Raw genomic sequence first — 16,161 nt, 5'->3', positions numbered from 1 at the left:
GCATGTTGGACCCTAATCTAAAGTATATAGGCTGGAAACCTTGCGCAACCAATAGTTCTTCACAACATGAACTGGTTCAATAGGTAAAACAATGCCAAAGTACAAAAGATTAGTTAAATACTTGTTTAATCAAAATTGGGGACCACTAGAGAGTGCAAACTAAAAAAATTTGAATGTAGGGAGTTAGGAGAAATTTATGTTTAGGTTTAGGGATTTTAAAATAATTACCCCTTATTTTAAAGTCTAATATTTTTTATAAATTAAAATAGATACACAATTTATTTTTAAAAATTATTTTATTAATACAATTATAAACATAAATTTATATTTATTTAAATTTTATATTATAGAAAAGAGATCGTACTCATTGTACGAAACATTGTAAATATTAATTAATTCAAACATGCACATACACACATATATAACAATTGATAAATTATATATTCAAAAATAATATATATTAAAAATATATAATAAAAAATATATATTTTTCTGTTTATCTATGTTATAATATTATTATTTATATTAATCAAATTAAAAATTATATATATGTGTGTGTCTTTCATTTATAATCTATAAATTTTATGTTGAGTATTTTTTCGTATAATGATATATAATATTTTTTATATTATATTAATTAATAAATATGAATTTATATTAACAATTGTAATTAATATAATAATTTAAAAGATAAAAATATGTTTATAGTTCAATTAATCAATTTAATAACAATATTCAATTTAAAAGTAATTTAAGTAAAGGGTAAAATTGACGTTTGAGTTTGATCATATACCAATTAAACCATTTTCAATAGTTCATGTACCAATCTGACATTTTATCCATAGTTCATGTACCAAAATAATTTTTACTCTAATTTTAATCATGTAAATAATCCACTGTAAATTAAGGTTAATTACAGAGAGGAAATATCGCACAAAATAAAGAACACAATTCCATGGAATGAGAGTTAAATTAGTGACACGTCTCAATGCATGTTTTGCCGCATATCGCACAAAATAAAGAACACAATTCCATGGAATGAAACTTGAACTAGCACGTGGTTGCAACTTGCAATGTATGAAACCAAAGGCGTGAGAAAAGTCATCACTATTGAGATATTTGAAGCCTATTTTAAAAAAAAAAATTATTGTATTGGATTTGAAACTGATAATATTAAAAACGAAAGCTGCCTTGTTGCCAAAGTTATGGCTATGAGCTTGGATAACAATAAAAATAAGTGTTGTGTACAAAAAATATGTAAATACTTCATAAAATAATAATAATAATAATAATAATAATAATAATAATAATAATAATAATAATAATAATAATAATAATAATAATAATAATAATAATAATTTTGATTGTATTGGAGTGGAGGCACACACACGTAAGGTGGAAGTATGTGCTATGCAAATAATTAATTTAGTGGCATTGATGTGCAACTAATAACCTTCACCCAACCAGAATTATATCCAACTTCCAACTACCAAAACTTTAATTTGACGATAAGATAAACAAATTAAACAATGTTTTGTTAGGACCGATTGAGGCTTTTATAACGTGGAAATTGGATACCACACCAACTTACGGATTAGATGGTATGGGCTTCTTGAGGGAATGAGTTTTGTGGTTAATTTGATTTAAAATGGATTATTGAGTTCTGCAAATGTAGATCATTCGATTTTCAAAACAAATAGGTCAAACAATACCAAACTCGTGGAAATAAACATGTCACACAAATTTTGATTCGATTAGAAAGAATCCGATAAATAATCAATTCATTTCATTTTGTCGGTTTAAAATATTCGAGTTTATTCTCAAAATATATTATTCACAAATGCTCATGCAAACACAATGCTGAATGACATTCTTATGGCAACATATATGAAATCACGAGATCTTCCAACTAAAAGTTTGATAAACACTCTCAGAACTCAAGATGAACAAATGCATTAAAAGCCAATCATAGCTTGAGGAAATGGTTCCATTAGTATTCCTAAGCGCGACATGTTATTTGCTCAGCTTTCCAATCAGATTGCATAATTCTTGGAGTATTTCTCACATTTCCATTTCTTCTCTCCATGTTTCATGCCGCGGTGTTTCTTGATTTCAGTGACATTACCAAGGCTTGAGAAACAAAAAATACACCTAGCTGTTCTTACACAACGCATACCACATGAGGTGTGACTGAGATCGTGCCAAAAACTGCCCGTCAGCTAACATGGGGTCATCAATCACTGATTTCTCCCGGTGTTGTTCCAAGAAGGCATGTTTACTCTAGTGCATTGCATTTCTCGATTGAAATAACCATATTGACACTTACCACTTCCTAGCAGCGCACTTCATTCGTATTCAAACCAAATCAACTTGATGATTCCTTGAATGCCCTAAAAATGTTTTCCTGAAGCAGTCGCACCCATTTTAGAAGATAGAATGACTTTCTTGAGCCTTGAGACACCATGCCTTCATTGGAGACTCCTGTCTCAGCATGGTGTGATATAACATTAAGCTTCGCGCGTTCTTTCAACTCAGATTCCTCGTTCATGCTCTCTGTTGCTCTCTCTTTAATCTTGACAGGTTTCCCAAGTTTCGATTTGTCTTTCATTCTAGAAATCTCGAGTGCTCTAACACAAACAGGAAAGCCTTGGCCATTCCATGACTCCAAGATCACACCAGATCCGATGCAGGTTGAATCTTGGTAAAAGGCAGCGAATTGCCCTGCTGCCAGACCTTGATCATCTTCAGATAATTTGACCACGGCAATTTCATGGCCATTTTCGTCAATTTCTATTGCCAAACCACAATTGTAAAAACCAGGACCATGTCGGACCTGAAATGATGCAAAAGACACTGCCAAACTAAGTGTCTAGCCAGAACTACGCATGTGTAATGGGAGATACACTATAATCAACTAAGAAAACCATGCGGCCAACGGCAACTAGTTTGCCAATAAAAAGGAATTAAGAAAATCACATCATGCAAGGATTAAAAACAAATATTTGAGTAAATATAAAATAAAATTGTGAGTTTTATTTTCAACTATAGTTATTACAGGTGATGCGACAACCCTTGGATGATATGCTAGAATCTATATAATTCCAGAATATTTCATCACATAACAGAAATTCACAAGGTTATTGAAGAGCTATGCCTTGGCTCATGTCTAGGCGCAAGGGCTGATTCTCAATAGGCCTTGATCACCAGAAATGGTATTCAACGGGCCAGTTGTCAAATCAATAGTAAAATCTCTAAGTTTGATACGAATTATAGTTCTAGATGATTTTTGTTAATTCTTAAAAAGTAGTCCAGCTCATAAAACAATGACACACTCATGGCTGATCTTTGATGTTCTATGAAGAGGACTTGGAACATAATGCAGATAAAAGTGTCCACAAAACTGACGGAACATTGTACGGTACCTTGCATCTGAGTTGAGGGATCTGTCTTGAAGGAGAACCATTAAACCATCTTAAGGATCCTACACGAAATATGCGCCTTCTTTTGTCAACTGAAAAGTAATTTCTCGACACAAATACCACATTATTTTTTATGTCTTTCTCCACAACATACCTATATAAATAACCAAGACAATTTTCAGGCGTACAAACTTTGCAAGTGAAAGGAATATGGTGTACTGGGTTACAATGTAAGCACAATACATAAGTATGATCACTAGCACTAATCTAGGACATGAAAGTAGTACAATATCACAGAAAAATTGTACCAAGGTCCACCAGGAAGTCGTAATCCTTGACGTTGGCCAATTGTGTAGAACCAAAAACCTCGGTGTTTCCCAAGGAAATCTCCTGTCTCTGCTTCCAATATCACACCTTCTTCTTCCCCTATATGTCTAGCAACAAATTCACTAAACTTTATCTGTAACCAAAACACATATGGATCTTTAGATGCCAGAAATTTAAGATCTGTCAAAAGAGTCAAAACAACAAGTCTGATATAGAAATATAGCAAGAAGTTTTGTCAGAATTTGATGAGATGAATGGTCAAAACTCGGAAAATTTAAAGCCCGATAGTTCTGAAGTTATTTTACATGTCATCATTCATTGCCATGGTGGTGGTGGCAAAACGAACCTTTCCAAGAAAGCATATCCCCTGTGAATCCTTTCTATCTTGATTTGGTAATTCAAACATTTTCGCGAGTCTGCGGACTTCTTCCTGAAAAGTTGACATTGAAATGAATTAAGACCTGAATATACATATTCTATACTAAAGTAATGGAAGGAATCATGGCAAATCTGATCTATAGACACTAATATCCATTATATCATATTTTCCAATAACATGGATAAGTATACACAGCTGCAGGCAAAAAAAAAAAAAAAAAAAAAAGCACCGGCTTGGTGCTCTTGCATTAAATTATACAAAATCCCCAGCTGACCTTTGAAATACACCCAAGGGGGAAAATGAGTCCTTTAAGCTGGGACTGAGAAAGGTGAGAAAGAAAATAAGTTTGATCCTTGACCTGAAACATCGTAATAGGGTTTCATGGTTATTCAAAGAGCATTAAGAATAACAAAATAATATTCAAAATGTCAAAAACATAAGAGAAAAAGTGACGCTGTTTATGTACCATATCTTTTGACAATTCCAAAGTAGAAGGCTCGTCTTTACTACCACTATCTGGATGAACAACCTTTGCATAGTGTCCAGAGGCAACAAAGTCAAATTTCCTGCCAACTACGGCATCCACAAATGCACCTATCACCAAAACACAGACATCATATATATGATTTCCACAATACAGCCAAAGAGAATATCTGGCGAGGATTTAAATCACTGACCAAATTTGATTCTCGTATTGCAAAGGACATCCGGATTTGGAGTTCGACCCTGCCGGTACTCCTCGATGATATATGATACCTGCAACATCGAACCAAAAATCATAAAATTCCTTTGGCTGGAGATCAATTTGCCTTACATATCTATATCTTAAGTTTATATTTTTCCTGTTGTCTGGGAGATAGAAACGTTTGAAGGTGAGAGGTGGCAAGTGCACAAAGGACTCGAGAGAAATTTGAATTTATGATGGGTGGATAAAACAACTGCAAGTAGATTATGACAATCCCAGTTTCATTGGCATATACAGCATCTGTTACCGTAATGATCACTTTCGAACAGAAATGATTAGATAAATGATAACTTTCATTTATATTGTTTTTATTACATCCACGGATAAAGGCGAGCCCAAGAACTAGTTTGGAAGCACGACTACGCATAAAATTTTAGAATCAGAAACGTATGAGGCTGTTGTTTCATTAATTGGACAGGTACCAGACAATCTGGTAAAGTCAGGCATGTCACCAGTCAAAGGAAAAGAAAACAAAACCAATTTGATGAGCTGCAGGTGGGATAATGAGAAGTGCATGGTGTAAAATATTGCATTTGTTCATAACACTTTTCTAATTTAATTTTTTCCCTTCCAACTACCTTCAACCAGCCCCAAGCTGAGCAAAAAGATCAGCTGCGTTTTGGGTATGTCTCACTTCCAAGATTATTTTTTTTTTAAAAAAAGTGGATATCTAGGACAAAAATTAATCAAAATAAAGATTGAAGTGTTTAGATGCTTCGGACATATTTGATATGACATTCAGTTGAGCTGCTGAAAGCGAAAAAATAGTTACCACATTACTCCAGTATTCGTCTGTTAAATGCACAATTTCCAGAGGTATATCAACCTGCAATAAACTAAATGATAAAAATAATGTCCTCCTAAATAAAAATATGGAGTTGAAACAATCGACCTCAGATTATATCAAAAATACTGATGGGATTTGTTGACATAGATTGATAACAGACTTAAAGGAATACCAAATTGTGAGTTTTTGGGCCCCAATGGAATGTTTTCAATTTCAACACCACGATTCACATTTAGCATAATGAACTTACTAGATAACTACTGAAAAGCTATTCCGTCATTTCCTATTAACATAAATACACATTTTATAGGTCAAGTAGCATATTGAATTGTTCATGTAGCTGCTGGAATACATCTCACTACGAACAAGGAACTATCCAGGAATGGTCAACTATTTCAGAATTGTAGCCACAAGCAGAGTATTCAAAGATGAACAAAATTATTTTCCGGCAATCGAAGGACAAATTCATTTTATTGGAAACTTCAGAAAAATCGGAAGATGCACAAACGGCAAATATACACGAGTGGAAAAGGTATAACCTGATCACAAACAGCTTTTGCATACTTTAAATCTTCTTCCCATGGGCATTCAGACCAAAAGTTCTCAAAGTCTTCCTACGAGAATGCAGTTACCACGAGATAATTAGAGTTTACAGTGTTTAGTGTTAAAATACAAGACCCAAAGAGAACTTATGATTACATGCTTTTCTGGAATCTGCATTAAAAAGTTCTAATGTAGAATTTAGACGGTTTCTTCCTGTCAGAAAAAGCCTGTTCGTCCTTCAGATGTTTGAGACCATCAAGAGATCATTCTTGACGGACCAACAATTCATGGGCATATCATTTACAAACGGAAAACAAATAAATTTGTTTTCTTTAATGAATATAACACAAGTGAGCAGCAGTAACACTGAAATTCATAACAGGTTTCATCTAAGCTTCTGTTAAGATATCTGCATACTATCAGCAAGTTTTATACTCGTACATAAGTTCCAATTTCGCTGGATGCTGCCTTCATTATGATGCTACATCATAAACCAACTCTTACCATTCAGTGTTACAAGAGTTGTGAAAGAAAATAAGAAATTTTCTGGTCATTCATTAATACTTAATAATGGGTAGTTGTTGAAGAACATGGCAAACTCATTTGAAGTCTTTAATATTACAATACCTTAACAATATAGTTAACAAAGCCTGACACCATATCAATTACCACAATACTGAATTAGGTGGCCAACCAGGAACACGAGCAAAGCAGCATAAAAAAGAGAGAGGGAGAAGACCTGGAACCAAATTTTAAGATAGAAAGCCGTGCAGGAATGACCGGCAGCGTGGAGGAGGCGGAGGGCGACGCTACTGTCGACGCCCCCACTGAGAAGTACGGCCACATTGAGCGGTTTGTTGTCGGGTAAGGAACACGACAGGTATCCGGGGACAATGGTCGTGGGATTCCGAGCACATGGTGTAATTAGTGATGAAGACAAAGATTCTGAGCTGGAGGATAAAGAAACAATTATTCGCCGGAGAAGAGCGGCGGAGGAGGTGAATATACGGCGGCGGTATGGCTTAGTTGGAAGGGAGTAGAGAGGGAAGGGAAGTGTACTTCTCAAGAGCATATTGGACAACGAAGCTCCATTCAAAGGTTTCTAACAGGATGATCATTATAGGACTAATAATACGTTTGGGCTTTTGTTTAAAGCCCAACAAACGGGAAAAAAAATAGAACTGAAAGTAAAGCGAGGCCCAATCGTAATTGGATAAAAAAATGTACAATTTAGTGGACTCCACCCATGTATAAAATAGGCCTTGGCAGTTTTCCACATCTATATATTCCATCCCTATATAAATATAATCGAGGGATATATATACACACACACACGTACACTGAATGTCTGAATCTCTAATGAGGTTAATTATAAAATTTGCAATCAGTTATAAGTAGAAATCATGCAAGCATCAGTACAAACCTCTTCATCAAACCTTAATTTCATTAAAGTCCCATCTCATCTCAATAACCTTTACACACAAATTGGACAAATATTCATTTATTCATATAACAGATCATAATATTTGGTGGGGAAGTCATTGGCTAGCTGCATGGACGTTGACCTATTTGATATATAATATATGAATTTTGATCATATTAATAATACGAGGTAGCTAGGGAAATGCAAGAATTTGTCCTTAAGTATCAAAATGATAATAATCATGCATCATGGGCTAGCTTCTTGTCAATAATAATGTGAACAACATATATAGTTGAGCAGTACTGGAGGAATATTAATTTGATGATGAAAGACTTCTCTTAATCCTTTTCTTCACTTAATTAATTCCCATTTTAATATATTGTTCTAATTTTCCATACACACTCTTAAATTCCCTTATTTGTGTATCCTCGTAAAAATCAATTATATAACTAGCTAGGGTCAATTAATTTTTGCTTTCCCGGTTTCTTCATCGAATAGAGACCTCACTACAAGAAAAAACGGATACAACAACGGATATATAGGGGTCGAAAAACCGTTGTACTTTTAGGTGTTGTGGTATGTATAACATACGACAACGGTTTTTATCCGTTGTGAATTCCAACATACGACAACGGATATGCAACAGTAAATATCTGTTGTCGTACACATTCTTTGACAATGGTTTGTAACATACGACAACGGTTTATATCCGTTGTGAATTCCAACATACGACAACGAATTTGCAATAGTGAATATATGTTGTCGTACATACTATTTGACCACGGTTTATAACCGTTGTCTTAAGCTGCCTTTTATGACAGTTATAACCCGTTGTCTTATGTAGGTACGACAACAGTTCTGCAACAGTTTAAATCCGTTGTCTTTTGAGGCTTACGACAACAGTTTTGCAACTGGTTAAATCCATTGTCGTTTCTTAAATTAAAAAAAAATTAATATACAAATTTTCAATACTATAAATCAATCAAAATTTAAAATTTTTAAAATAAAATTTAATATACAATTTTTCAGTATTACAAAACATCATATCAAAGCAACAAACTTTACAATGGAATCCTGAAGCTACATCTGCTACCTTCTTTTGAGCCATGTTCCATCACACTAAATTGTGATCACAATCTCAAACACTTCCAAGTAAATTCATACAAAAAAATTTACATAAATCTCTCAAAGTCAAGAATTCACCCCATCGGAATCCATTCTTCCCCACATTTCATAGCTGAAACACGAGTTCTTACAATTGTTCACAAGAAATTTAGAAGTGATATCCGGAGAAATCAGAGCCTTACATGTTCTCCACTTTGCTTTTTTATTTTTCCTCCCAAGCCTTGATGTACGGCAACTTCTTGTCACCTTACAAAAATTCACTTGTTCCTTCAAAACAAACCGATTCGGTTGGATCTCACTTTCTACAGCTATAAAATAAGCTTTCCGGGACACAGCCTGTATTGCTCCAATCTGCCATGAAAGCACAAGAACAAAAATATCACATAAAAGCATATGCAAGCGTTATTATATCAACATTCTATCCCACAGTAATTACACTACAAGAAAAACCAAAACAAGTGCTACAAAAAAGGGAAACAAGTAGAGGACTGCTAGCTAGGGAAAATCTATTTTTCTATGAACCTATAATTATAGGTATTGCAACAGAGTGACTTCCACAGACTGAATCAGCCTCAAACCATGCAATAGTAGCAACCTGTAATTGATGGCCATGTCTAAGAAATGGGGTAAGCTTTCAAGGAAAAAGAAAGCAAAAGGTAAAATATGTACTCAAAAATTTCAAATCGAATTTCAACAAAATTCCATCATCAAACATGCGAAAAATAAATTCAAGAACTCAGAGAGGCAAAGACAGATGTAGCGGGTTGAAATTCTAAGAAATCAAATTTAAATCAGCAATGAAATTCTGTTGACCACATTAGAAATCTGAGCCTTATAAACCACATCTAAGCGGCCACAAGAAACAGGAAACTAGAAGAATCCTGTAAGCTATATTCAACATTAAAAGATGAAAAGTTTGGATGATCAAAGAAAAGCTAACCTGACGATGGACCATTCGACATACAGAACGCTCCAAATCTGAGAAAACCTGCATGGATAGGCAGGCATAACACTACCAAAGTTAAAACAGCTTACAAGAGATACCATGACAAAAAATTTAACCAGAAATCTGTGTGTTAAGAGAACAGTAGTTACCACTTGTATAAATGAAACACAGATAAATCACATACAAAGGTACAGATTTCCTGTACTACAGATAACTTTGTCAAGAAACAATGAGCAACAAGAAGATGTCTACCTTTGACATAGAGGTCAGTATATCAGCTAAAAAGAAATCAGCAAATGTGATTGCCTGTTTCAGAAAGTAAAACTGCATAAGGGAAAAAACAAGAAACCCGCTGCTTAAACAATAAAACCCTAACATTCATAGATCTCTGTTTCAGATGCAAGGAGAAAAAGAGCCTAGAAGAAACTTTTAATCTGACCCATGACCGATAATGACAAAGTGATTTTGTGTTAGATCTGAGTTTTTGGACAACCAAACTTGAAAGAAAAACAAGACATGGCAACCAATTACTAAAAGAATATCTTATGCAACTCCCCACCATTAGAAAGAATATAATGAGAAAAAATTGAACATTGTCAGATTCCATGACAGAAAGGCAAGAAACAGGGGTCGCTGGCCCCCAATTGATTGCTTCCAAAGTTCAATTTTTCTCTCTAGTTCTCTAGGACGATAGAAGAAACAACATAACAACCATTCCCACACTGGATTCATAACTGTCAAAATTCACGTACAATGGAAAGAAAATCACCTAAGGTCCTCCACTTCCCGAGGCATGTAAAACTACTTTAGATAATGGAATCTATGATTCCCTGGGTAGAAAAATAAATGTAACTGAACATTAGATCAATCTAACCTGTAGTGGCAACAGTATACGCCAGAGGGTCCTTAATAAAAATCATTAGCAAGAAATTCTGATAATGTTTTGTTCGGGCACACTGTAGTGGAAGAAGCTACATTCCACAAGAGGGCATAACGAGAGAATATGTTAAAGAAACAACCGAACTCCTCAATCCACATCATTTGTTCGGGCCTATAAAATCATTAGCAAGAAATTCTGAAATGGAGAACACGTTAAAATAATATCTAGGAAATGAATCATCTATTACACTGGTTGGGATGCAGCCAAAGTAACTTCTCCATGAGAATAAAGATACAGATATGCTGTCATGCTAGTTGGGACAATGATCGTCATCCAGACGGCACACTGAAACATTAATTAAATCATTTTTTATCATACCATCTGGCAGGGGCACACACTGGGAATGGCAAAGTGTTCATCATTCAAGAGTCGATTGAGTAACTTCGACTCTACTCATGATTCAGATCCCAATTTGAATGCACAGTTTGCAAGGGCACTTTCAAAAACATGCAGTGCAGGTGACAACGCAGAGCAAATTTTGGATTCAACAAGAAATACTTTCGACAATGATTACTTCAATGCCTTGCAAAGGAAGGCTCTCTGGTTAGTCAAAGAAGACTTACGCATTGCTCGAAGAAGCCCCAATGGCCGAAGCTTGATCCAAGCTATTGGTACTCATTGTATCAGCCTAAATAACCACATAAATCCCATTACATTCACCACTCCCCTTCAATACACCACAAGAACAGCAGGCAAGGAGGAGAAGAGGCACACACATCACAAATAAGAACTAAAAACCAGTAGAGTTTCAAGCAAATTACCTCAAAGTAGTAGTGGAAGTGGCAAAAACGCTGGTTGCAGCAAAATATCAAACACACGGTGGGAAGAAGTAAGCAACCCAATCAGGAGAAGAGTAGGAAGTTAGCAGCCTCAAAAAAGATCAAAAACCCAGCAACAACACTCCTATAATCAAGTGAAACTCACGGTCAAACCAGAGCCCAAGCAGGAAATCAATTTAGAGCAGCAACGTTTATCGCAATAACAGCCCTAAGCAAATCTCCAGATGCAGCAAATCGATTTTCCAAAACAAAATAACAGTATAAGATTACAACCAAAGGGGAAAACCCAAGCAAATCGCCGTCGTTTCAAGTAGAGCCTTGAGCATTATCATAGAAATATTCTCACAAACCATGAATATGGGTAGCAGAAAATCGCATATGTTATTATGCCACCAGAATTTTTAATCCAAACATAACACAATTTAAATAAAGAATACAACATACCGACAAAGATCACGGTGCAATGTGGGGACATTTTTGTATGTAAGTTGAGCTGTTACATCAAACATGATGATGGAACACTGTCCATGGATGCTGCAACAGTCCAACAACACAATATAAACATCATTCTTATATATTCAAATGATCAGCCAAAAACAAGACAAATAGCGATACCATACTCTACGAAGCCTAAAGTATACCCACATCCAACCGAGTTGAGTTAACAAAATGGACACTGATTTTTCTCATCAACCAAGTTACTCATGATGCACCATGTGATGTCATACTCTAAGAATCCTAAATTATACCCACATCCAACCAAGTTGAGTTAAAAAATTTTACATTGGTTTTTCTCATCAACCAAGTTACTCATGATGCACCATGACCTAGAAGCAAAATCACAAGAATTATAGCAACTATAGGAACAGTTCATAAGATCAAAATTCACTTACTAGTATCCATCTCTAAGGCCACCAAATTTCTCCTGTCCGGCGTGTTCCGACAGTAAAATCTGATACATTCAAATTCACATAATAATTGCACCAATCTGATTACAAAACACGAAAATCACCAATGAATAACATTACATATATTGCAATCATAAACCTAACAGTTGATCTAAAATGCATCATCGTCTGCTTAATTCAAAGTAATCTCAAGGCTTAGAAAGTTCCCTTACTTCTTTTTCTCTTGTTTATGCCTGACAAGTAGTACAGAACCGAAAGATCCTTTGCCGATCTGCTCCAATATATCATAGTTTTCCATTTTATACACTTCCAAGTTTCAAGCTGCTACTTAATGATATCTCTCGGAATATCGTAATCCAAATCCACCTACTAAAGACAAATATAATCGATTAGCATATTTATTGTCAAAAATCAACAGAGAAGGTATAGGAAACATTGTCACGCAATATCAGCCCAAGAAAGCAGAAATGACAAACAGAACCTCATCAAGCACAATTTAAGGACTAAGGGGGAAAAAACAACACATGAACCGCAAAAAAACGAAATGTCCTCCAAAAAAAATGCTACATTACTCATTTGAGGCTACCATCTTCATACCAAGAAAATTAGAAAATAAGTTTACAAATCTGAAACGTCTGCAGTCACTGAAACACTCACCTGATAGCATATAGGTATGAAATACCCTTCAATAAACAGTTCAAGAATCTCAAAAACACAAAACCCAAACCGCACATAACATCTAAACGTCAAAACAATCAACTACCTCTACCGCATTGTGAAGATCAACTCACCACAAACAAAACCCAGGATCTTGCAAAAAAGGCGAGAAAACCCAACCAAGAACCGAAAAAATGCACAGATCCTGACTGACATTTTCTTCAAGAAACTAACAAAAACACTCCTATAAAATATCTTTGTTTACCTCACATTGAAAAATGCCCAGACGAAATGCAGATATGTCAACTCCTGAACAACACCAAGCTCATTACCATGTGGAAAACGGAAAACGGACACATTACATTATTACACCAAAAAAAAAAACGCACAGGAATTTGAATAATTTGAGATGTGTGCCGCCCAATACACAGGAATAAAGTAAGCAAGAACGAGACAGGAACACCAAAAAAAAAACAAAATGAGATTGAATATATAAAAAAAATTAAATAAAGAAAGATCTTTCAAAACTTCAAAAACCGATTCCCCCAAAAGCCAAAAACGTGAAAAGGAAAAAGTCATGTTCGCACAAACACTGCACCCTTTGAAGATTCAGGTCGAAATTTCATCAAATGCAACTACGGTCGAACATAAAAGTAGAAATGAAAAAAAAAAATTAAAAATCAAACTTCTCACGCAATTACGATCGAACAGGGGGACCACTTTGAAGATTCAGGTCGAAATTCCTCGCTACATTGGAGTCAACGCGATGGTTAGGACAACCGAAGCGTAATTTTACTTCAAAAATTTAACGATGAACCGCAAGCACAGACAGGAGGGGGATAATTCAAGGGAAGGCGGTGAATGCCAGGGAGGTAGTTGGCGGTGATGGGTGGGTGGTATTTTAGCTCGGGTAAGGGGCGGAGGTGGGTGGAGGAGCTGGAAGGAGCGGGGCGGAGAAGAGGGCGGTGAGCTGTGAGGAGAAGCTAGGGTTGGGTTTCAAAGCGGGGCGGCGAAGACTAAGCGTGAGAGTGAGAGTCATGAGAGTGAGAGAAAATCAGTGTATTTAATTTTTAATTAATATTAATATTAAAACCAAACCTTAATTTAATATTAATATTAAAACCAAACCACAACGGATTAGTAAAGTGTGGAAAAATCGTTGTCGTATACCACACAATAAATTTTTATAGACAACGGTTAATAAAAACCGTTGTTGTAGGTTGAAAAAACCCGCTCATAGACAACGGTTAATAAAAACCGTTGTCGTAGACTAAAAAAACCCGCTCATAGACAACGTTTAATTAAAACTGTTGTCTTTGACCTATTAAAGACAACGGTTTTCATAAAACCGTTGTGTATGAGCGTGCTTTTTGGACATATTACAACGGTTTTAAATAAAATTGTTGTTAAAGAGTAAACAACAACGGTTTTTGCTGAAAACCGTTGTCTTTATAGTGTTGTGTATGACTATATTTGTTGTAGTGCCTGCATGTGATATTTTTCCTGAGCCTAATTATAATGTGCATGTTTCCAAAATAATCAGTTAAGATATATAGCGCCGTTTAGCTTTGTGTCGCGTCCAAATTATCAATCATAGTTGTATCGCAAATTAGAGGGATCAAAAAATTATATAATTGATATCTAATTTAGTTTTAGATTGTATGAAAAATTATTAGGTGATCAAGCTAATAATCAAACACACAAACATGATAATAATATTCAAAAAACTATTGATATTCAAATAAAAAAATCAAACAATGAACGTATCAAAATCTCACAATTAAGGAAAATAAAACTTCAACGATCCTTCTAACTCAACCAACAATTAAAACTTAGTCACGAGAGGCCATGAAAAATTTAAAAGTTGAAGAACGATAAAAATATAAGAACAAGGAGAGAAACCTAGCCACCAATTAAGCTTGTATATATATATATGCATGTTTTATGCCGTCCAAAAACCTCTGATTTCCGTGTTTTCAATTAATTGGTCAGTTAGATCATACATATACAGACACTACCTTGACATACATCTAATGATTGACATTTATCAATAAATGCGGGGTCCATTATTTTTTAATGGACCCCACAAGTATTGATAAATGATCACCCTTATATTTATCATTGAGATAATACTTGTATAAGTAGGTTGAAATGATCCTAATTTTATAGTTTAGAGTCTTTCCAATCTTTCTTTCCTTTTAAAAATTTTATTTATCGCGGCATGCTCGAGTGGGTAATTTATTCATCGCGGCGTGCTCGAGAGGGTAAAAGTTTTCACTCGAGCACGGAACTTTCTGCCCAAGTATTTTTTTCTCGCACAGCAGCGCGGTTGCGCCACTTAGCAACACATCATCTCTTTCCCAGGGCCCAGCTACGCCCTTCTTCAAGCGTAGGGAAGCTGTCTTTTGTTTCTTCTTCGCAGCGTAGCGGTGCGCGCCTCTCGGCAGCGCAGGGGGCGTTGCCCTATTTCTTCTTTTCCTTCACATAGGCGCGCTCGAGCAGAAATATTTGGCGGCTCGAGCTCGAATACTACTGTCTAGCATAAAAACTTTTTCTTTTTGCGCGCTCGAGCGATAAGATTTGCATGCTCGAGCGCCAATACTTCTTTACGTTTTTACTTATCTCAAAGCGCAAACAATGATTAACAATTATAAAATCAATTTAATTACTCTAAATGCATCTAATCATATCAATTTAATCCAATTAAACATAAGAAAATATCACCACAGCTCGCGCCTATTTGGGATGTTAATTAGCTAGTACTTGTTGTAATTTGTAATAAAAATAAAGCTAGCCCCTATTGAATGAGATGGTGATCATATATATATATATATATATATATATATATATATATTTCATATATATTCTCCGTCTTTATTAATAATCTTTGTGCATGTATATTTTTGTATGAAATGACCTGGCCATTTCCATGTTATAATTAATCAATTAAGTGATACTCGATATAAGATTAATTTGGTAGTACTAGAGATCACGTTTGAAACAACTCGATCTAATAAAATATTAGAATTTTTTTTTTGTAAATAATAATAATAATACATATATGCACATACATATATGCCCAACATTTAAAATAAACATTTAATTTAAAATTTGACAACTAATTTAAATAAATATTACGGAAATATTTCTACTGTCAAAATATATAGTAAAACTCTTGCAACA

General features: G+C 34.9%; 2 protein-coding genes across 13 annotated transcripts; both read right to left on the bottom strand.

Annotated features, from left to right (window-relative positions):
• Window positions 1–1,890: 1,890 nt before the first annotated feature.
• Window positions 1,891–7,363, bottom strand: LOC140887085 (uncharacterized). The gene is made up of 10 exons (XM_073294114.1): window positions 6,940–7,363; window positions 6,197–6,271; window positions 5,643–5,696; window positions 4,803–4,881; window positions 4,592–4,719; window positions 4,400–4,483; window positions 4,093–4,176; window positions 3,728–3,879; window positions 3,423–3,573; window positions 1,891–2,833 (listed from the first exon to the last, which is right to left on the bottom strand). The coding sequence occupies exons 1-10, from the start codon at window positions 7,270–7,272 to the stop codon at window positions 2,366–2,368; spliced, it is 1,608 nt and encodes a 535-aa protein (XP_073150215.1). The 5' UTR covers window positions 7,273–7,363; the 3' UTR covers window positions 1,891–2,365.
• Window positions 7,364–8,621: 1,258 nt separating this feature from the next.
• Window positions 8,622–14,005, bottom strand: LOC140891473 (uncharacterized). 12 transcript variants are annotated; one of them, XM_073299976.1, is made up of 11 exons: window positions 13,672–14,005; window positions 13,244–13,287; window positions 12,534–12,690; window positions 12,307–12,401; window positions 11,858–11,947; window positions 11,396–11,537; window positions 11,198–11,262; window positions 10,569–10,745; window positions 9,947–10,000; window positions 9,689–9,736; window positions 8,622–9,099 (listed from the first exon to the last, which is right to left on the bottom strand). In XM_073299976.1, the coding sequence occupies exons 9-11, from the start codon at window positions 9,953–9,955 to the stop codon at window positions 8,815–8,817; spliced, it is 342 nt and encodes a 113-aa protein (XP_073156077.1). In that variant the 5' UTR covers window positions 9,956–10,000; window positions 10,569–10,745; window positions 11,198–11,262; window positions 11,396–11,537; window positions 11,858–11,947; window positions 12,307–12,401; window positions 12,534–12,690; window positions 13,244–13,287; window positions 13,672–14,005; the 3' UTR covers window positions 8,622–8,814. The 12 variants fall into 12 exon arrangements, with proteins under 12 accessions (XP_073156077.1, XP_073156076.1, XP_073156085.1 ...); XM_073299975.1 differs by having other exon boundaries at window positions 12,534–12,687; XM_073299984.1 differs by lacking the exon at window positions 13,244–13,287 and adding an exon at window positions 10,822–10,919.
• Between the last annotated feature and the right edge of the window lie 2,156 nt (window positions 14,006–16,161).

The sequence above is a fragment of the Henckelia pumila genome, chromosome 3 (genome assembly GCF_033568475.1).
Source record: "Henckelia pumila isolate YLH828 chromosome 3, ASM3356847v2, whole genome shotgun sequence".
Taxonomy (NCBI): domain Eukaryota; kingdom Viridiplantae; phylum Streptophyta; class Magnoliopsida; order Lamiales; family Gesneriaceae; genus Henckelia; species Henckelia pumila.
Note: the sequence above shows the minus strand (reverse complement) of the source record. Positions and strands in the feature narration are given on the sequence as shown.

Bases quoted from the DNA above. Each gene is read 5' to 3' on its own strand.
- LOC140891473 (XM_073299977.1), bottom strand. The intron at 9,100-9,688 runs GTTAGCTTTTCT...CTTTCATGGCAG, and splicing joins GTCGAATGGTCCATCGTCAG to ATTGGAGCAATACAGGCTGT.
- LOC140887085 (XM_073294114.1), bottom strand. From the start codon at position 7,272: ATGCTCTTGAGAAGTACACTTCCCTTCCCTCTCTACTCCCTTCCAACT. The intron at 5,697-6,196 runs GTTATACCTTTT...AGTTTATTGCAG, and splicing joins CAAAAGCTGTTTGTGATCAG to GTTGATATACCTCTGGAAAT. The intron at 4,720-4,802 runs GTCAGTGATTTA...TTTTGGTGATAG, and splicing joins CAATACGAGAATCAAATTTG to GTGCATTTGTGGATGCCGTA.